This window comes from Abramis brama (assembly GCF_963993115.1).
Source record: "Abramis brama genome assembly, chromosome: 1".
Lineage (NCBI taxonomy): Eukaryota > Metazoa > Chordata > Actinopteri > Cypriniformes > Leuciscidae > Abramis > Abramis brama.
In genome coordinates this window covers 66871022-66894312 of record NC_139963.1, presented here as the reverse complement: position 1 = coordinate 66894312, position 23291 = coordinate 66871022, and the positions used below count along the sequence as shown (strand labels likewise).

General features: G+C 39.7%; 1 protein-coding gene across 4 annotated transcripts in view; it reads left to right on the top strand.

Moving 5' to 3' along the window:
- Window positions 1-22924, top strand: part of LOC311078910 (uncharacterized protein) — a 427873-nt gene extending 404949 nt beyond the window's left edge. For 2 of the 4 annotated variants that reach the window (XM_084107961.1, XM_084107960.1), the window contains exons 3-4: window positions 18871-19130; window positions 19943-22924. In XM_084107961.1, coding sequence (XP_083964087.1) covers window positions 19073-19130; window positions 19943-21408 — 1524 coding nt within the window. In that variant the 5' untranslated portion in view covers window positions 18871-19072 and the 3' untranslated portion in view covers window positions 21409-22924. Of the gene's footprint in view, window positions 1-14674; window positions 14854-18870; window positions 19131-19942 lie in introns of those variants that run through there. The other 2 variants (XM_084107962.1, XM_084107963.1) reach the window with 2 other exon arrangements.
- The last annotated feature ends 367 nt before the right edge of the window (window positions 22925-23291 follow it).

Genomic DNA, 23291 nt, shown 5'->3' with positions numbered 1-23291 from the left:
GATGCTTTGACATTCAGATGGAAATGCTAAAGTCAAAAGAGTGTGTACGATACCTGAATTTCTTTACGGGACTGTGACAGATTTGAGCAAGTCGAGTCTCTCTCTCTGAGTTAAGCCCATCATCTTCTCCGGGGCCAAGGCTTCTTCAAGAACCGATGAATCTGGTGAACTAAAATACATCTTAGCTTATAGCATATCTACACCAGCATTCATGTACATATTCATATGTTTACAATGATTTACATACAGGGCTGGAAATGGGGGGGGGACGCGGGGGGACGGAGTGGGGGGAGTGAATTTCGAGGGGGGACGGCGTTCCAGTTAAAAAAATGGTTATATAGCCTATAGGCTATATATATAGCCTATATTTTTTTGTGTGTGTGTGGACATTGTAACGATTACTATATTATATCTACAATATAATAGCTACATAAACGTAGCACAATATATGATAATAAAAACTTAGAGGGATATTGATATTTATCAATGGCATTCTGTAAAATTGGCTGCGCTATGTCGTCTTTTGTTATTGGCCAATGCCTGTAGACTGCAGCCAATGGGAATGCTTATCTATCAGTGCGCATCTTTGAACTTCAAAACAGACCGCGTGAGGTAAATAAATAATCTTGGATGATGAACTGTAATATTGTTCGAAAATCTGAATAGAAACCGTTACTTTAACAGATGTCATAACAGAAACTTTCATATGGGTAAGCTGTATGCTGAAGCTGAAATGATCCGGTCTAAAATAATTAAAAAAATTGCCATCTTAAAATTAACCGATTGTTTTGTTCGAAAAGAGCTATTCGGATTTCGAAATCGAATTACCGTTACACGTATCGAGTGAACAACAACAACAACAACAACAAAAAACAGTAACAGATCCAGTAGGCTAATCCAGAAATACATGCGTGAGATGCATAAAACAGACACGGCGCCATGCAGGATTCCAGTTTTGGATGGGCCAGACCAATTGTGGTCGGCTTTAAATTAAAAACGTTATCCAATCACTGTTTAACCTAATAAAAATGACTGACTAATATACTGTTATATTATCTGAGAGTATATAGGCCTAATGTAGATTTTAATAGTTTCGGTGCAGGACGGACCGATCCACAATCGCTCTGGAATCGCGCTTTGGAATCTCAATTACGCCCTCTTAAAGGAGACATATCATGCTTTTAAATTGTTCCTTTTTTCATATAAATCATACATTTGTAGTCTATATAAAGCGGAACTGCAATGCTTGGGTCTGAATTCCTCATTATTATAGCTCCACAAGCCCCCTTTCTACCCCTTTTCTGACGTGCGTCTGAGATCAACTCGTTTTGGTGCGGTCTCTTTAAATACAATTGAGACACTTCATACCCCGCCCCCTCTCCAGGATGTAGAGGTTCAACTCCACCCCGTTCGGCCATTTTTGTAGTCTGATAGCAGAGATAGGATTATCTAGCGGCACATAAACTTTTTATGCACGTTATTAACAAAATGTCAACAACGGAAGACTTATCCAGCCAGCCTTACATGTTGCCGGAGCGAGATAAAAATGAAGACGACGAACCTGCAGAACAACGTCTTCATATGGATGTATCGCAATGGTGTGTTACTGTATTTACACATGAAACTTTGGTCTTCCGACCTTTTACCACTGTGTCGATTTATTTTGATTAGTATGTGCGAGGGAGAGAGAGCAAGACAGCGTCTAGTTTGGAGACGGTGATGTCTTGTTTAAACTTTTGCCTCTCTGAAGAGAGAGAGAGTGAGCGCGCGCGCGCGCGACCGGGTCTCTCTCTCTCTGCTCGTTCTTTCAGTCAAACATGCGCCACAAGCGCGGCAGTTCATCTACATTAGACCGTGTAATGAAGCGTGTGGGTTACTACATCCAACAACCGAACATTTTAACTTACCCTCTCGTAACTTCTGCATCCTTTAGCTTGGACTACAAAATTGCAGCGAGAAATAATAATGGCGGATTGCTCGAAGTGTTGAGCCGGTAGTCAATATCCTTATTTGGCAGTTCCGCTGCAAATACTGTGACGTTATAGTTCAAAAACGTCATAGATAACAGAAAAATCGGAACAGGTTGAAAAATATGACCAAAACAGAATATAAAGATATCAACGAAGCACCTGAAGAGAATAATTTCATCTTTTCTGTACTTCTAAACACTCCAAATATACAACAAAATGCATTTAAGGGCTAAAAAAGTGCATTTAGCATGATATGTCCCCTTTAACGGCGCTGGTCGCCGAGAAAGATATGACATGGAGTGGGTAAGAGGTCTTTTATTTTTGTAGAAAGACTCTTTTTAAAAGATTTTCGTTTTGTATAAATTGTATCTTAATTTTGATCAATGTTTTATCAACCACGTACCTGTATTTTAATAAATAAGAAGCAAATATATAGCAGACAATGTAATAAGGCGCTGGCACGATCACTTGCATTTCACGTGAACGTCTCCGGTTACTTGACTGTAACCTTGTTCCCTGAGAAAGCGGAACGAGATGCTGCGCTGCTCAGCGCATTGGGAACATATTTTATCGTGACCAGCTGTGAATAGTGTGTATAACACGTCGATGGAATTGACCCGGAGGTAATATAGCCTCGGTCGGTGACGTCATCGGCGCGCCCCCGCGACACGAGGCTATAAGTAGATGAGCCACAGGTGCATCATCAGGATATTTTGTCTGAAGAGCAGTCCCGGGACATCTTCAGCACGGCAAAGTAGCGCAGCATCTCGTTCCGCTTTCTCAGGGAACAAGGTTACAGTCAAGTAACCGGAGACGTTCCCTTTCGAAAGCTACAATCGATGCTGCGCTGCTCAGCGCATTGGGAACGAGAATACCCACGCCGCCGTGCTTGAACATGTCTGGACTCCCACGGTTGTGCAGGTGTGTTTCACAAGAACGTAAGAAGGCCTAGACATTAGCTTGCGATGTCGACTCAAGGACATGAGAGCCCGGAGTGGCATGAACATCCAAACTATAAAATCTTATGAATGTGTGCGGAGAGGACCAACCTGCCGCATCACAAACATGTTGCAAAGGGGCCCCCCTTGCCAGAGCACTAGAAGAGGCGACCCCCCTGGTGGAGTGAGCTCTAAGACCTATAGGCGAAGTTTGCCCGCGCGCCTCATAAGCAAGAGCAATAGCATCCCTGACCCAATGAGACATAGTCTGCTTGGTAGCAGCTCCTCCACTGTTGCTGCCCCCATAACAGACGAACAGTTGCTCCGACTTACGCCACTGGCTAGTGCGGTGGACGTAAGCCTGAAGAGCACGGACTGGACACAGCCTATGAGATCTCTCCTGCTCCGGCGTTGAGAACGGCGGGGAGCAGAAAGCCTCAAGAATGACAGGATGTACAGCCGAAAATGGAACCTTAGGCAGGAAATCAGGATGTGGATGCAAAATCACTTTCACCATACCTGGGGCAAAGTCTAAGCAGGATGGCGAGATAGACAGAGCCTGCATATCCCCAATTCTCTTCAAGGAAGTTATTGCCATCAGAAAAACCATTTTTAGAGTCAGAAGTTTATCAGACGCTGATTCTATTGGTTCAAAGGGGGTGTCAACCAGACCCTCAAGAACTATAGCTAAATCCCATGAAGGGATCTTGGTTCTTACTGGAGGCCTCAGTCGCCTGGCTCCCCGAAGGAAGCGTGAGAGCAGAGGGTGTCTCCCAAGTGGCGCCCCGTCAACTAAGGCGTGGCAAGCCGAAAGAGCGGCCACGTAAACCTTAAGAGTGGCAGGACATGTGCCTGTTGATAATTTCTCTTGCATGAAGTCCAGCACTGAAGCAATCTGGCAGTTAACTGGATCTACATTGTGTTCAACGCACCACCTTTCAAAAACACCCCACTTAATAGCATAACTTCTTCTAGTGGAGGAAGCCCTAGCACTCAGAATGGTCTCAATAACATCCGGCGAAAGCCCAGTGTCTCTTAATTGGTTCCCATCAGGGGCCAAACATGAAGATTCCACAGGTCGGGCCTGGGATGGAATATCGTGCCCTCCGCCTGAGACAGAAGGTCCCTCCTCTCCGGAATCGCCCACGGCGAGCCGTCGAGGAGAGCTATTATCTCCGAGAACCACACTCTGTTCGGCCAACGTGGCGCTATCAGCAAGAGGCAAGACCCTTGTTGGCGAACTCTGGCTAGAACTCCCGGGAGCAGAGAAACTGGAGGAAACGCATAAAGGCGCATCTTGGGCCATGTGTGCGCCATCGCATCCAGACCCAGAGGAGCCGGGTGACTCAGAGAGAAGTAGAGGGGGCATTGCGCTGTCTGTTGGGAGGCGAAGAGGTCCACCTCCGCTTCGTAAAATTTGGTCCAAATCTGTTTCACTACCTCTGGGTGGAGTTTCCATTCCCCCGTCGGTAGCGTCTGTCTGGACAATAGATCTGCTCCCACATTCAAATGCCCTGGGATGTATACTGCCCTGAGTGACAGGAACTTGCCCTGGGCCCAGAGAAAAATCTGCCTCGCTATTCTGTTCAGATTGCGTGAGCGCAGACCTCCCTGGTGATTTATATACGAGACTGCTGCTGTGTTGTCCACCCGCACTAGGACATGACAGCCCCTCAATTGATGGAGAAAATATTTCAGAGCCAGAAATATGGCCATCAGCTCGAGGCAATTGATGTGCCAATCGAGCTGATGACCCTCCCATTCCCCTTGAGCTGGACGGCCATCCAAGACCGCTCCCCAGCCTGTCAGGGAGGCGTCCGTCGTTAGCAGTTTGCGACGACACGGCGCCCCTAAAGTGGGACCCAAGGCGAGGAACCGGGGTCTGAGCCACAGAGATAGTGTACGAAGCCCGCGGCGCGTCACTTTTATTAGCCTTTGAGGATTGGCTCTTGGATGAAAACCTCTGGCTTTTAGCCACAACTGAAACGGTCTCATGTGCAACAGCCCCAGAGGAATCACCGTGGAGGCTGATGCCATGAGACCTAACATTCTTTGATACTGTCGAACAGTACGAACTTGGCCTAGCTTGACTTTGGTCATGGTCTGCTGAATGGTCTCGATTCGAGCGGGAGACATTTGTGCCCGTAACCGAATCCCAAACGATCCCGAGATAATTCGTTCTCTGAGCAGGAGAAAGAACACTTTTCTTGGTGTTGAGTTTCAGCCCTAGAGAAACTAGATGAGCTAACACGATGTCTCTGTGTTGGAGCGCCATCTCTCGTGATTGTGCTAGTATTAACCAATCGTCTATGTAATTCAAAATGCGAATGCCCTGGAGTCGTAATGGAGCCAGTGCTGCATCCATGCATTTTGTGTATGTGCGGGGTGACAGTGCTAGACCGAATGGAAGAACCCGAAATTGGTACGCTTCGCCCCCGAAAGCGAACCTCAGGAACTTCCTGTGTTGTGGCAATATTTCTATGTGAAAATATGCGTCCTTCAGATCGATCGTGACGAACCAATCGTGATGTTGTATTTGCGACACGACCGTCTTGACGGTTAACATCTTGAACTTGAGTGCTTTGACTGTGCGGTTTAAGCCTCGAAGATCTAAGATTGGACGCAACCCCCCATCCTTTTTGGGTACTAGGAAGTATCTGCTGTAATAACCTGACTCCCTCTCTGGAAGAGGAACACGTTCTATGGCCTCTTTGCTCAGAAGAGTCTGCAGCTCTTGCGACAGTACATGCATCTGCTCCGGTTTCACGGTAGTGAAAATCACGCCGTTGAAACGCGGAGGACGACGAATAAACTGGATTCTGTATCCTAACTGTACTGTGCTTAATACCCACGCAGAAACGCCCGGCAGAAGTTCCCACGCTGCCAGACTTTCTGAGAGTGGTATTAATTTTAATACTTCCTTTTGAGGGGATATTAGATGTTCCGTGTCCGGAATGACAGCTGGAAACGACGGAACATCTAATATTTCGCTGGAAACCGCTGCCCCCCGAAGCACGAGAGGTGGCGGGGATGGAGAGGTTTTGTGAGGGTAGCGGGAAGGGACGAAAAGATCTTGAATGCGCCCCATCCCGCGGGGGACTACCCCCACTAGAATGGGCGCCAGACCATCAGGACTTCCTCTTTCTGTTGATGACAGTCCTGAGGTCTGGCTTGGGAGGCTGCTGAGCCTGGCGAGTCTGCCTCCAGTCTCTCTGAGGGGGAGCGCGACTCGCCACGCTCTGCTTTTTCACCTCCCTGGCTTTTGAAGGACCGGGGCGGGGCTGGGTGGCAGACGGCCCCTCCCCTTGAGTGCGGCGAGGAAGAAACTGCACGAACGCTTCCTCGTGTTTCTTGACTTCCTTAAAGCGTGTGACTACGGTGTTAACCGCGTCACCAAACAGCCCAGATGGAGATACAGGAGAGTCAATAAGAAACAACCGATCTTTCTCTTTAATCCCTGTCAGATTAAGCCACAGATGCCTCTCCGTGCTGACCAAAGCAGACATAGAACGGCCGATGGCACGGGCCGTCTGCTTGGTCGCACGGAGAGACAGATCTGTGGCACGACGAAGCTCCGTGAACGCTTCCTCGTCGATCGTACTGCCCACACTCAAATCCTTCAACAGGTCAGCCTGGTACGCCTGTAACACTGCCATAGTGTGCAGCGCAGCACCAGCCTGACCTGCAGCTTGATAAGCTTTCCCCACTAATGATGATGTTATACGACAGGGTTTAGTGGGGAGGGTAGGTTTCTTAATCGAAGATGCCGACTCGGGTGAGAGATAGCCCGCGAGCGTCTCTTCAACCCGCGGCATCTCCGTATACCCCCGCGCTTTCGCACCCACGATAGTCGAAAAAGTCGACGTCGAGGGCACAAAAACGCGAGAAGTATATGGTTTACTCCATGACTTAGACAGCTCGTCATGGAGGTCCTCAAAAAAGGGGAGAGACTGATGTAATGTTCTCTCCCCCCTGCCACCGGACAGAAACCTATCCTCAAGCTTACTGGGTTTGGGGGTCTCTTGGTCGCGTGGCCAGTCAAGCTGTAACCTGGCCACCGCGCGAGTGACCACCTCTAGCAATTCCTCAACAGATCTTTTTTCACGGGAGGAATGCTCAGAGGCTGGCCGCTCGTTATGATCTGACGAACCAAGAGAAATATCATCCCCCTCGTGAACCGAAGAAGCACCGGAGCGCGCTTCGAGATCACGAGAAGGGATGTTAGGATCTGGTGACGCAGCAAGCGAAAGGGACGGACCCGTCTCTTGCTCGTCATGCAGATCCATACGAGAGCCCCACGATGGTAATGCGGGTGCGGACTGGAAATAGTTCAGACGGGAGCGAAGCATCTTAACTGTGAGCTGATCACAATGCTCGCACCCGCCTTTCTCTATCGCCAGTACCGCGTGCTCTTCCCCCAAACAAACAAAGCAATAATCGTGTGTATCCAGCTCAGACATGGGACGGGAGCATGGAGGAACACAACGCTTATTGCTTTGTTGACTCATTTCACTTCTTTTTTTACTTTTTAAACTCTATGATGTAGCGAGAGAGAAAAAGATTTTTGAAATGAGAGAGATGAAAATTCTGCACACTGCCTGAATAAACTAACTCCTAGCAACAGATCTGTATCAGAACGAAGGTAGAGAGAGAGTTTCAACGCACACACTGCACAGTAATGGTCTGAAGACAAAAGACCTGATGATGCACCTGTGGCTCATCTACTTATAGCCTCGTGTCGCGGGGGCGCGCCGATGACGTCACCGACCGAGGCTATATTACCTCCGGGTCAATTCCATCGACGTGTTATACACGCTATTCACAGCTGGTCACGGTAAAATATGTTCCCAATGCGCTGAGCAGCGCAGCATCGATTGTAGCTTTCGAAAGGGAACTGGAGGGCGCCGAAACTCAGCTTGTGCCTCACAGATTTTAGAAATATAGGTTATCTATTATAGAAAGCTTGAAATGTCTACTTTTAAACGAAAATATTCAAAACCAAAAGAAATAGGCTACTCTCTGATTATGAAATGTGCATTTCTCTCTGGCATTCATGGCGAGTCCACATCGTCAGCTATCTTTGCAGCGACACAGAAAACACCAGTTTATTAATAAACAATTAAATGTCTCCTTGCTATTTTAGACACATTCATAATCATTACTTTTACCGGTTCTTTGTGGCAAGCTTTATGCGTGCGGTCGTGCGCTTGAGTGCGGCTATATTACGCTCATTATCATGTGTAGGCTATATCTATTTAAGTAATTAAAATAATATACGATTTGTGAATGGCTTTATATGAAAAACTACTAGTCGACTAGAAAAAAAAATTTAGTCGGAGGCAGCCCTTATTCCGTATATTTTCGAGCCAGGCTCAGGCCATTCTGGGTTGAGCGAGCGACCCTGCGGAATGAGCGAGCTGAGCGGAATATTCAGAAATGCGCTCTCCGCTCACGAGCTCTGATCGGAACAAATCCGAACCTCACTGTCTGCTGAACTTGCGCAGAAACATCACAATAGACATAACCAGCTTTTTAAAACTAAACATTGGGATTATTTTAGCACAAATGATGAGCTTATTGACGATTTTTTATAATTTTTGACAGTCACAAGATTATAATATATGAAAAGTTTTTTTTTTCTTTTTGAAGAAAGAAACCAATTATTTTTTAAATAATTTGTTAAAAAAGATAAATCAGCTACATTAAAAACAAAATTGTATTGATATAATAATGATTTTAGAAATGTCTAAACTTAAATCTAAAAGAGATAAAACACATTGAGCAATCCCCTGGAGCCAAATGGTTGTATAGGTAAAAGTCTTTGATAAAAGTTTTTTGTTTTGGCAAATAAATAATAAAAATACCATAAATCCACATAAAAGACTGAGTGGTAGCATTTGTTTGAAAAACACATCTAAAAAGGGAAAGAGCTTTACGATTGACTGCACAAAAATTGACTCTAGATTTGACAACAAATCTGAAGTATATTTTTTACAGAATGGCGAAAGCTATGCAAATGGATCACTGCAATTCATAGAAACAACTAAATTCCAGGCAGTGAAAGGTGGATCTGCAGCTATCATTTTGAAAAAAAATATGGGTATTTAGGGGTAAATTTATGAAAAAAACGTTTTGTTTTTATTATTTGCAATAGCCGACACCAGGGTTTAAATGAAACATAAAATAAATAATTTATATAATTTTGTTATTATAGATTATAAAGGTTTTTAAACATAAGGTCATCTAAAGCCAGATGACCTCTCTTTTATTTTTAATTTTTTTCAAAATAGAGTCCGCCCAGTGAATTTTGCCCATTTCCACCACTGTTTACATATCACAATACCATTTAACGATAAAATGCCCCCATTAATACACTCATCCCAGCAAACATTTAGCAGAAAAAAAATAGAGTAATGGTAATTTCAGTTCACTTCTGATCATTTTAAAAGAATCACTCAAATCCGACATAAATCACACAATTTTCAGCACCATTATTCCAAGTCTTCAGTGTCACATGATCCTTAAGAAATCATTTTAATATGATGAATTGATGCTCAAGAAAAGGTTTGATGCTTAATGTTTTTGCGGAAACCGTCATATTTCAGTATTCATTTATGAAATGGGAAATTCAAAAGAACAGCATATTTGAAATACAAATCTTTTGTAACATTGTTATATTTCAATTATAACATGTATTTACTGTACCCCAATTTACCTACTATATTGGCTCATAGCAGGGATTTCCCGTTCATTTCAATAATTTTACACCACATCGACTTCACATATACTTTCTGATGTTGGTTAATGGTCACATTACATACAGGTAAACAAATAAAATGTTTAAAATGTAAATAATTACTTAATTTTATAGTTTTATGATTTAATTATTAGCTTAAAGGAATAGTCCACCCAAAAATGACCCTTGGGTCAGAGGTCATCCTTCTGTCAGAACTTGACTTTCTCACAAATGTGTATGGCCACTTGTCGGAAGAACTAATCAATGCCATTACAAACTTGAAAAGAGCCAGGATATTTAATATAATTCTGATTGTTTTTGGCTAAAATAAGAAAGTCAAATACACCTAGGATGGCTTGAGAGTAAATTATGGGATAATTTTCAGTTTGGGCTATACTATTCCTTAACTTCCACCGGTCTGGGAAACCCTAGAGCAAAATCAAATTCAAGCAATTCACAGCAAAAACATTGACTATCCTTAAAAGAAACAGAAAGATCAAGGTGTTTTAGCTAGATCGCCCTGCAATAAAGTACATATGTCCTCCCTATGAATGTTCAACGAGGCACATTTAGCCTGAGGTTTTTGCTATAGGGAGAGTCTTTCTTTGAGCACCAGCTACCAAATCGTGGCCTACCGAACAAAGCCAAGACCTTCTTAAGTGCACGTACAATAAACCAGTTCAGCTGTTGTAACATGCTCTCTTACCCATGTGGATGTACGGCCGGTGATGGGGACTGTTCAGCTTTCGTTCCCTCCTTGTTCTGGGGCTCAACAGAACCTCCAGGTCCTCTCTGGATCTCTCTCCAGGAGCTACAAGAGAAGGGACAAATGATTATAATTATTACACACACTGTTATTCTCATCCAGAAAAACATGGACAGGTTAACAGCACTGCTCACCAATTGGGGCCAAAACGGTCACAGTATATATACACAGAAACTAACAAGGGAATGGGAAACAGCTGAGTGCAATGAACAGTGATGAGTCCAGACAAGGATTGTGGGAAATGCAGTTCATTATGTAGTAGTGACAGTACGGGGAAGAGACCTCTAGTGGACACCCGAGATACACAAACCAGACACTGTGACAGAGAATCAAAAGCCACTGGGAGAGTGAGATTATCTTCATTACAATTTATCCCATTCTGATTCAACACTGTACAAAACTAACTTTATGTATTTGAATTAAAACATTAAACGGAAAGTAAATTTATGACAGTCAATAAAAGATGTGCTCGTAAATACCTGTTACGAAATGGTGGCTGTATTAAAGTGCACCAAGATGGAGATAACTCCAGGAGACTTTTAATAGAACCATCAACAGGAGAATCCACGAGGAGAAACACCACACGTCAACAATAACTTACAGTAAATGTAATGCAAGCCAACGACCAGGGCGAAACAGATGGCTTAAATACACAGAGAACAGATGAGGGAAACGAGACACAGCTGGGGTAAATTAACTCGACGACAGTAACCATAGTAAGAAACAGGGTGAGAATGGAGATCTGACTAACACAACACAGCTGAACCAAATGAACTAATGAAGGTGGTGAAACTGGGAACAAGAAGTGGTGGGAAACTGAACACAATGGACATGAAAAGTCCAAAAACAAACACATGTAACAATGCCTACTGGGCAAACTATTAAATGGTTCAGTATTAATAACAACAAATAAGTTCTAAATTTCAATGTTCAAATACTTAAGTGAATTGCACAAATCCAAATGAATCAAATGTTTCGGCTTAAAAAAAAAAAATCCCTTTACAGCTTTTAGGATTCCTCAGATTCACACATTATTGGTATATAAAACAAGCCACAATTAGAATAACAGGAAAAAGAAAAAGTTAACCAGTGAAGACAGACATAGAAACACAAGAACAGAAAAATTGACAAAAACAATATATGCCAAACCTGGACAGTTCTTATCGTTAGACAGTTTGTCTTAAGTATTGTAGGGTTGAAAATAAAATTCAAGATATTTTAAACGACCAAAGATATTTGCTTTACTGTTTCCACCCCCTCTTTCCACCACAAGGACCATTTGGAGTTCCTAACATGTTTGTATAGGGGTCGAAGAATTGTCAAACCTTTAGTACAGTGGGGGAAGTTGTAATTATCTGATTGGTCAGTTTGAATGTCTCACATCTGGGTTTTAGTCACATGGTCAGGAAAGGATAAAAGAAGATTGAAACTGTTGCTCTGCCTCTTTGATGCTCGGGCTCTCTTCTTCTCTGGGTCTCTTTCTTGGGGCTCTCTCTCTTTATCTCCTCCTTCCTCTTACTCTCTCTCTCTCTCTCTCGCTCTCTCGCTCGCTCACTCGCTCGCTCGCTCTCACTCTCTCTCTCCATATAGCTGCAGTAAAACCATGTAAAGGAGCATAGAATTGCCATGTGGCTACTATGTTAATCACAATTTGCATTAACCATGAAACTGCTTTCCTCACAACAGGATTCAGTAACTCTGTACTTTGCACTTTATCATGCTCCTTGAATGCTGGAATGTTCGTCACTATATATACCAACTAAAGTATATTTATCTTTTAAGGTTGGAACTAATATGGTGCATTACCTAATTAGCCAGGATCCACACATCTTGGTGCTTGGGGACAAAGTGAACTCCTCCTAAGTTTTCATCATTTTCAACGGGGAGGCATTTGACAAGGAGATCATACTTCAAGCAGTGGATGTACGCTTCAAAATATTCTACATCTATGACATTAACTACCCAAAGCCTTCTGCTCCCATTTGGGAGTGTTTCCAGCATGCTGTTTATAATATTCCTGGAGGAGTTCCTTCAACACATTGCAACCTCCTTAAAAGCTTTGTTTTCAATGTTACTGATCATCAGTAGGTCCAGTAGCCAAACACCATATTAAGGTGTTTATAACACAATGCATAAAGTGTACAGTATAGCCTTATTTAATAAGTCTGTTTATTTTTTTATTGTATTAAATTTGTGTACTGTATGTACAGATAGATTTTGAATTTGTGAACTGTACAGAGAGGTTTTTTTTTTTGTGTGTGTGTAGGCACATCTGTGTACATTTTTAATTGATGTACAGCCTTTTTTAATAAGTCTGTTTATTTATTTTTTTATTGTGGCACATCTGTGTTTGTTTTCACAGTTTGGAATGTCATTCGAATGCGACGCCAAATGCGCCCTTCGTTTCTCGGACTAAACGAAGGATTCAAAAATGGACACTTCGTGGCCTACACTTCTCCAGAATTCATAGCGCGCCAGTGATCACTGATGACGCAATTTTATTAAAAGAAAATGGTGGGTGTTAGTAGTGTGGTGGCTGAGGAATTCACTTATAAATGTAAGTATTGTGTTTTAATTTATTAAAATAGCTAGTGAAACAAGTGTTAAAGGCATAAATATGGACCAAGCACTGCACCCTCTGTGGGAAAACAATCAACTGAGTTAAATGAAGCAAATAATAAATTTAATATCAACAAAAAGCATTTCTTGCTTAGTTTTTTGGTCTTGTTTCTAGTACAAATATATATAAAAATATTACATTAAGAAGCATTTACTAGACAAGCAAAAGTTATTGTATTGTTTTGGGAAAATAAATTACTCAATTAAGTGAGTTTTTGCTTAACCCATTAGCAGGTTTAGTTTTAAGCAAAAACTCACCTAATTAAGTTATTTTTCCCCAAAACAAGAAACGTTTTACTTGTCTAGTAGGCTAAATGCTTCTTGATTTAAGAATTGTTAGATGTTTGAACTAGAAACAAGACAAAATATTAAGTGCTCCTCTTGAAGTCTTCTTAACTGTTCCTCCATAGTAAGAAAAGCTTTTTTGCAGTGAATTTCAAGTAGGAGGGTATATTCAAGTAAATAAAACTGCAGCACAAATCCAGCTGAAATGTGGTAGATAAAAATACCTGAAAAACATTGCAGTGTCTGCAATACATTATTTAATTTACCCGAAATAGCTAGCAAAACAAGTGTTAAATCCCAGGGGTGTTTTTTTTAAAAACCTGAACTTAAACTAAAAAACTGTACAGCTTAATTTATCAGGTGGTCTGAGGCAAAACCTGTTGTAATTCTTTTTTTTTTTTTTTTCAGGGACCGAGGAGCAGACGACTGAATTAATTAAAGGAGTCATAACCTGCAATTTTCACTTTTCCACGAGAATATTGATTGCCTAACGATTATACACTGGCCGGGAAGCCGATATTTAAAAGTGAAGCGTTTGTTTACCTCAGGGTTTGTAAAATAGCCCACGTGCACGCGCACTCAAATACGAGATTTTAATTTCTGCCCCGACTTGACGTCATGACGGGGCAGGATATACCATATATGGACACCGCAGACCTATGCTGCAGGAAGCCCGCCCCTCTCCCCCTCATATTCAGTTCAGTCGAGAAAGATGCAGAAACAAAGTGCACACGTGAGTTGCTCTGTTGTTGACTGCCAGAAACAACATGTAAATGTGTTTTCTCTACCAAAAACGGACCAAACTATCAGGGACCAGTGGATTAAATTCATTTTTAATGACGCTGTCCCAACAACACTTTCAACTGGCTTAACGTTAGGTGTCTGCGCTAAACATTTTACACAGGAATCATTCACAAATTTGTCCCAATATTAGGCGAAGTTGGCCTCGAAGCTCTGTTTGGAAAAAGGGGCCATTTTTAACAATCAGGGACTTGCCTGAAATTGAAATGGTAAGAGGTTTTATTGCTCTACTGTGTGTAACAAACAGCAGCTAACTACTAATGCGGCTATTGTATGTAACGTTAGCTTTGAGGTAAACACGGGGAATGGACTCTACGGATGCTAGCCATATCTTTCCACTTTGTTTTACACTACAGTAGTTAGGGTCAGTAGTTCAGAGTCTGGATCAAACATATATGGTTGAATTCCCTCACCCTATACAATGCCCACAGCAATGAGACAACTAGATAAGGAAAAAGTCTTTCACTTAGTTGTTTTTTTGTAGTTTCTTTGTCTACAAACGTTTTAAGCAAACCTGAGGATCCAGGAATATAATGTCTGGAGTATTTTGTATGCATGTACTGCTGTGTGATTTTCTAATGTTAAGATTGCACCCCTGTCTTAATATTTTTTGTAAGTCTTTCCTTTTTCTCCTTTTTTAGGAGAATTCTGGAGAAAATGGACCTGCTGGGGAAGGTCACTCCCTTGCAGGCCAAAAGAAAATGGGATAACTTAAAAAATAAATACAAAGAAAGCAAGGTAATTGACACATCTTTGCTGAAATGTATTGAGGTGTTCTTGTTGTTAACAGGTATGTTGTGACTTGTAATGCATTACTTGTTAGATCAAAAAGTAATCTGATTTCATAATGCACGTTACTTGTAATGCGTTTCTTTACTCGTAACATCAAAAAGTAATCTGATTACGTAATGCACATAACTTGTAATTAATTACTTTACTTGTTAGATCAAAAAGTAATCTGATTTCGTAATGCACGTTACTTGTAATGCATTTCTTTACTCGTAACATCACAAAGTAATCTGATTACCTTATGTACATTACTTGTTGTTAATTACTTGTTAGATCAAAAATAATCTGATTATGTAACACGTTACTTGTAATACATTACTTTACTCGTAACATTAAACATACACAATTACAAATGTATAACTCATATTAAATTCAACTGTAAATGTTTTAGCGAAAAATATATCGTTCTAAACTCACATGCATACCGCACGTGCAACAGCAGCCATTATTCAAATTCGTACTTCGATCAAACATACTCTTATAACATTTATAACCCAGATGGTTGATCTCTCAGTACAGAAAAGACAACAAATAAACTCATTACATACAGAAAATCCCTATACAACACTCAATACAGCACATTTACACACTTCTCTGAGGAGCAGATAAAAACGTACCTCTCGCCATGACATCCAGCTAAAGAGAGAATATGGAAGCCCGTTTCCGCCACGTTGAGTAAAAAAAATATAATTATGTACGTCATAATAATGAGAAACTTTCTCATCATAATGACTTAATATCTCATTATATTGAGAAACTTTCTCATAATAATGACTTAGTATCTCATTATATTGAGAAACTTTCTCATAATAATGACTTAGTATCTCATTATAATGAGAAACTTTCTCGTAATTATGACTTAGTATCTCATTATAATGAGAAACTTTCTCGTAATTATGACTTAGTATCTCATTATGAGAAAATATCTCATAAGAATGAGAAACTTTTTTCGTAATAATGACTTAACATCTCGTAATAATGAAAAACTTTCTCGTAGTTGGCAAAGAAGGCATTTAATCATCCACAAATAGAAGTTAATGTACCACTAAGTAAATCAGAAATCAAGAGATTAAAGGAGAAGTTCACTTTTAAAATGAAAATTCTGTCATCATATACTCACCCTCGTGTTGTTTCAAAGCTGTATGAATTTCTTTCTTATGCTGAACAGAAAGGAAGATATTTAGAAGAATATCAGTAACCAGACAGTTTTTGGGTCCCAATGACTTCCATAGTATATTTTTTTCCTACTATGGAAGTCATTGGGACCCAAAAACTGTGTACATATTTTGTGCTGTTTTATGCGTTTGTGACATGTTTTTTCCCCCCCTCAGTTCAAAACTTACATTTTACAGTTATATTCTCCATCTGTAAATGTTCGAAAGCCATGCAAATGTATCCATTTTTCTGCTAATTTTCATATTGAACGAGCGCTGCTGCGCGCATGCGCGCCAAATAGGAGCGCAATAATTCTTAAAATCGGAAAATTCGGAAAATTAATATGCGATATTTTATAACACTAGAAATATCTTCTAATTATAATAATTTATCTTTAGGATGTTGGATAAGTTGCACTGAACTTCAAGCAAACAGAAGTACTTCAGTGAAGTAGCCTATAATTTAGGGAAGTTTATTTTAAGAAACTAAATGCCTATATAAATATACAAAATATAGTTTTGGGTATAGGACCTATGCTATTTATTAAAGAAGATGTATACTTATTTAGAATGCTGAGAATTACAGCTTTTAATGCAATATTTTTTTGGAAAGCAAGAATCCCCAGTTTTAAATGAGTAGATTTAGTTTCTAAAGTACATTATGGAGAGGATAACATTAAATTAAGAGCAAATGTATACATTTTGAAAAGATATGTGCAACTCTAAAATCAACGAATATTCCATAAAATAAAGGAATATATATTATTAACTACATTTTTATATAACACTCCCTCCCTTTTATTTCTAGTAATTTGTTCTTTTATTTATTTACTTATTTAATATTGCATATTTGATATTCAAATAATATTACTTGAATAACTATTAGGAATTATGTGTCATTATAAGAGTTTGATATAAATATGTTAATGTTACATTTTTATTACTATTTATTTATTGTTTTTTGTCTTATCCCCCTTAAATCATATGTAAAAGTGTCTATGAACTTTTTGGTTATTGTTCTATTCATGTGTGTTTTTAGGCTATGTGTTGGTGGGTATTATCACAAAAGAAAAAAAGTAGAAGGAAAAATAAGGAATATTTATTGGGGGAAAATATGATGTCTTTAAAGGAACTGTAAATTTGTATAATTGTGTTAAATGTGTTTGAATTGAAAGACATAATAAAGTACATATATATATATATATATATATATATATATATATATATATATATATATATATATATATATATACACTAAAATATTTGTTATTTGGACATTAGATGTGCCTTATTTAGAATTTTAAACCTGTGTGTATATTTTTATGATAGCAATAACTGTAAAGGGACTATTGTAATGGGGTAAATCAAATGTAGGCTAATATACTGTCAATTACTAAGCTCAGATTCATCTTACCAGTTAAAATTTAAAATTTGCTTTTGTAATTATTTATTTTTAATTTTGTGATTTTAACTTATGCTTTACAAAGCTTTTTTTAGATTGTGTTCTAATGTTCTTCTAATCATAAACATGTACTACAGCTGCCAAACAAAACCAGAGAGAAATGTATTCATAAATCTTTAAAACAATCTAATTAAATCTTGGGCACAAAACATTCAGCCAGTAAAAAAAGAAAACCTGTAGTATATATATATATACAGTGCTATGCATAAGTTTAGGCACCCATGCTAAAGTTGACTAAAAAGAGGAATAAAAAAATCATCTTTTGGAAATTGAACTTAATGCCTTAATTTAAAAAAATAGGAAAAATCCAACCTTTAAGAACACCAATTTTCTTTGTGAATGAATAATGTATCGTAAATAAATAAATGTTCTTCCTTAAAATACAGGGTGCTCTCAATGCAAATCAAACTAGCTATTAGGCTAACTGAAATAAAACCATGCCAATCTCAAGGTATGGTGAAGGCTATGTGATGATGTGGGGCTATTTTAATTCCAAAGGCCAAGGGAACTTTATCAGGATGCATAGTATCCAAAAAAATAAAAAAACTTAAAAATAAAAATCTGCCTGCCTCTATGGGAATTTAACATAGGGGTGTCCAAACTTATGCACCCTGTATTTTAAGGAAGAACATTTATTTATTTACGATACATTATTCATTCACAAAGAAAATTGGTGTTCTTAAAGGTTGGATTTTTCCTCATTTTTTAAATTAAGGCATTAAGTTCAATTTCCAAAAGATGATTTTTTATTCCTCTTTTTAGTCAACTTTAGCATGGGTGCCTAAACTTATGCATAGCACTGTATATATATATATATATATATATATAGTATTTAGGCCTATCTTTCTATCTATATATATATATATATAGGTCTATATTGACTAATTTATCATTGTAGCCTTATTTAAGTTGATTTTCTGTATACTGTGTATTTATTTTTGGACTAATAGTGGTCAATAAAGTCCAATAATGGTATGAGAGAGTGTCAGTGGTAATATCATTGTGTTCCTATTGGTCAGTGTTAGAGGATCTGTGTAACAACTGAGGCTTAGCCTGACAGTTAGCCTGCCCTGGACCAGGCTAGTTTCCCAGCATAAGTTGCCGGGGTAACTGAGTTTGAACTTTTTTAAGTTTGATTTATGAAACCGAATCTTCCAAAAATAAGCCTGACTAACCGAAATAAGCCTGGCTTATACTCTAATCTTGGTTTATGGAACAGCCCCCAGGATTCAGATTCGATAATGTTTTAAAAATAATTGGAAGAAAAATATCCCTCGTTCAAGGAAATTTTCAAGTGTCAGTTAGTATAAAAACAAACTCAGTAACTGATATATTTTTGATTTTGGGCAGATCAGTGAAGCTCCTCCCACACCAATTGCATCATCAACGAAGCTCCTCCCACATCAGTCACATGGTCAGTGAAGCTCCTCCCACATCAATTATCCAATAAATGCTGTAAATTCCCATCAGCTACAAGTGAAGACGAGCATCAGAGCATCAGGAAGAGCTGAAATCTGCAAAGACTGAGTTTATTAAAGAGGACAGTGAGAACATGAGTGATCCAGAACCCTGCAGAATGAAACACACTGAAGATCCTGAAGAACAAAGAGGTTGGTGTTTATTCTCCATTCATTCATGATGCTGAAGAACATTCATGTTAGAAACATTCAAGCACTTCATCACTTTTAGATAAACAGTTCAACTATGAAATGGTACACAATGTTCTTGGTTTTTCTTCAACAAATGGTCAGTAAAGGGAGGTTTGAGAAATTTTTATATTGATTATCAACATACTATTTTAACTGATAAATAATCAATTTATAAAAAGGCAGCAAATTATCATAATATTTAAAACAGTTGTCTACTTTCTACTATTACTTTAGGTAGGGTGACCATACGTCCTCTTTTTCCAGGTCATGTCCGGCCGGGATTTCAAGATCGCCCAAAATATCCGGGATTCGGCTTTTGCTTTCTCGTCGCCATTCATTTTGTTTACATGCACACCTTTTGATTCAATAGGACTGAATTAATTCTGATTGGTGAATCTGAATGTAGTGTTTACATGAACGCTAAACAAGTGATCGGTTGATGTGCGTTTTAACATTGCTAAGAAAATTCCTGTGTTTTCGTCTCGATCGGGATCCGTGTGAAGCAGAATGCATGACCTGCAAAGATGGCATGTACGTGTCAGTGTCAAATAATGTAATAATGTAAACATAATGAATGGTGACTGTAGAAAGCAAAAGCCGAATCCCGGATATTTTGGGCGATCTCGAAATCCCGGCCGGACATGACCTGGAAAAAGAGGACGTATGGTCACCCTACTTTAGGGCTCACTTTCATGTCCTTTCAATTTGTATTTCTTTCAGTGTATTATTTTGATGTACTGAATTTTATTTAATACATTTTTCTTTCATGTCAGACCTGATGGAAGAGAGCAAGGAGAGTGAAGAACTGAGTGAAGTGGAGGAGGAGAGTGAAGAACTGAGTGAAGTGGAGGAGGAGAGTGAAGAACTGAGTGAAGAGGAGGAGGAGAGAGAAGAACTGAGTGAAGTGAAGGAGGAGAGTGAAGAACTGAGTGAAGTGAAGGAGGAGAGTGAAGAACTGAGTGAAGTGGAGGAGGAGAGTGAAGAACTGAGTGAAGTGGAGGAGGAGAGAGAAGAACTGAGTGAAGTGGAGGAGGAGAGAGAAGAACTGAGTGAAGTGAAGGATGAGTGTGAAGAACTGAGTGAAGTGAAGGAGGAACATCATGTCAAACCTGGAGAAAAACCTCTGAGTCGCTCAAAGACTAAAAAGACATTTTTAAAGAAAAGAAGAGCCAAGAAATCTTTCACCTGCACTCAGTGTGGAAAGAGTCTCACAACCAAAGATGGTCTTGATGTTCACATGAGAGTTCACACTGGAGAGAAGCCGTTCTCGTGTGATCAGTGTGGGAAAGATTTCAGTCAATCTTCAAACCTTAAAGGACACATGAGGATCCACACCGGAGAGAAGCCGTTCTCGTGTGATCAATGCGGCAAAACATTTATCTGTGTATCAGAGCTGAAGAAACACTTGACAGTTCATACGAAGGAGAAGCCGCATTCATGTTCTGTGTGTGGAAAGAGTTTTTCACTGCTGCAATATTTACATAAACATGAGAAAACTCACACTGGTGTGAGAGAGTACATGTGCTTTGAGTGTGAGAAGACTTTTACTAGAGCGGGCAGTTTAAAACAGCACCAGAGAATTCACACTGGAGAAAAACCTTACAAGTGTTCACACTGTGATAAGAGATTCAGTGTGTCATCATCTCTGAAAACACATGAGAGGATCCACACTGGAGAGAAACCGCACACGTGTGATCAGTGTGGACAGAGTTTTACTTTTAAAAGTACACTGAAGCTACACATGAGAGTTCACACTGGAGAGAAACCGTTTAAGTGTGATAAATGTGGGAAAGATTTCAGTCAATCATCACACTTTATTGTTCACATGAGGATCCACACCGGAGAGAAGCCGTTCTCATGTGATCAGTGCGGGAAAACATTTCTCTGTGCATCAAACCTGAAGAAACACCTGACAGTTCATATGAAGGAGAAGCCGCATTCATGTTCTGTGTGTGGAAAGAGTTTTTCACAGCGCCAATATTTACATAGACATGAGAAAACACACACTGGTGTGAGAGAGTACATGTGCTTTGAGTGTGAGAAGACTTTTACTACAGCGGACAGTTTAAAACAGCACCAGAGAATTCACACTGGAGAAAAACCTTACAAGTGTTCACACTGTGACAAGAGATTCAGTAACTCATCACATCTGAAATCACATGAGAGGATCCACACTAGTGTAACGACTGAGTGCGAATCAAACACAAATGAAGCTTCCAGGTGTTTTGTTCAAACATAACTCCACACAGGACTCAACATTCCAGAACTTAAATCACCAATCCAGAGCCATAAAATCAGGCGCCAGCCAGTCTACGCTAACCAACGAAAACCCCCAGCTAAGAACTTTATGGCCATGCGGGCTTCAAAGAGATGAGCCCAACTAAAGGAAGAACGTGTCAATGTTAGATTGGTTCCAAAGACTGATTGGTTCAGAGATGGCTAAAGCTCTGTGCTCGATCAAGATAACAGCAGAGAAGCTGCTGGACTCCACACAGACACAAAGCAGACCCCAGTCTCCTTAAGGAGACCTATGAATGACCCAGTGTTGAAATCACTTCAAACCAAAGAGACTGAGACTTTGACTCACAAAAATACATAAAATTATCCCAGAACAATTGTCGATGGACTTATAATCAAACATCATGCAACTACATAATTCTGTTGTTTTTACAATATGTGGCCATGTCTAATATGCTTAGATCCCATATAATTCATGTAATTGTTGTAACTATTAGATGCTTGAAAGTGTGTCGTGCTTCCTATCGCTACGATCGTATGTTCTTAATTCAAAAGATGGCTTGAGTGAAATCTGTGTGAAATGTTCTGTATTCTTATAATAGTAATAATGTCTAAACTGTGGCCTCTTTCCTCTCTGCTAGAGCTTAGAGAGTAAGGAGAGCACAGATAAGCTTGGTTTATGATAAGAGATGAAGAGAACGCCACCTCCTAAATTAAGCCAGTGTCTTAATTGGTCAGTTCTCTTAGGATGCTGGACAAACATGTGAGTTTAAAAATCTTAGACCCGAACAAAGTTTGCGCGCTCTCTCGGTGAAAGAATTTTCAACAAGGTTGAAAAGGTGCGTGAAGGGAGAAGAGAACAGAAAGACAGTAACCATGTAGAAGCGCAGAGACAAAGAACCCAAATCAAGATCAGAAGAACGGGTTCAACAACTTCATTCAAGCCATCTAACTACTCTCATCTCAATTTCCTTTCTTTTCTTAGTTTCTTATTTCTCAGTTCTAAGTTAAGTTTTGTGACAAGATTTCGGCCCACGTTTCTTCTGCAAAGCCAGCTTCAACAAAGACTTTCATTCATTCGCCAGCACACCACGTGATTAAGTGCATAGAATCTTGGGATTTCATCATCTTACTCTTAAACTCACTCTTTCCTCACTCTCTTCCTTTCTGCAACTCGTGTGTGCGCGCGTGTGTTTGTGTTAGATATTAGTTTTAGTCTGTGTTAGAATAATCAATAAAGTCTTGTTTGTATTTTTAAAGAGAAGTGTTACTTGTGTTATGTGCTTACAAAATTAATGTCTTAAACTGCTGATCTAAGTTACCTTGTTAACCCCCTGGGGTCGACAATCGCGCCGTCGCGATAGGCTCGCTTTTTTTCAGTTCAGTTCAAAAGAAATTAATTTTGCTCTGTGGACTTTGATATTACAAGCAAGTTTCATACATCAATCGATTCTGTTAAATGTGTATTATTTTTGTGTATACTCACAATAAAAACAAAGTGTTGTGCTTTTTGCCAAATAAAGAAAAATAAACATGATGCGAGTTCTGCCTTCTCTCTGTCAGTAAAGACCATTCTGAAACACGTCCGAAAATGAACTGTAACTCAGCGAATACTCAGTCAAACAGGCATACAGACACACAGGCATGAAGCTTGAATTATCTTCTTTTAAATGAGGTAATTTATATAAAAAACAAATATTCTCACTTCCGGTGCGGTGCTACAACAAGATGGACGCATAATAGCGAGCTCCTCAAGTCGGTTTAGACAAAGTACCTCCTGTCAATATAAATAACACTGAGATCGTTTTAATTTAAGTATGAAAGGAGGAAAAAAGCTAAGGAGTCAGACGATGAATAAAAATGCGAGTGATACGCAACAAAACC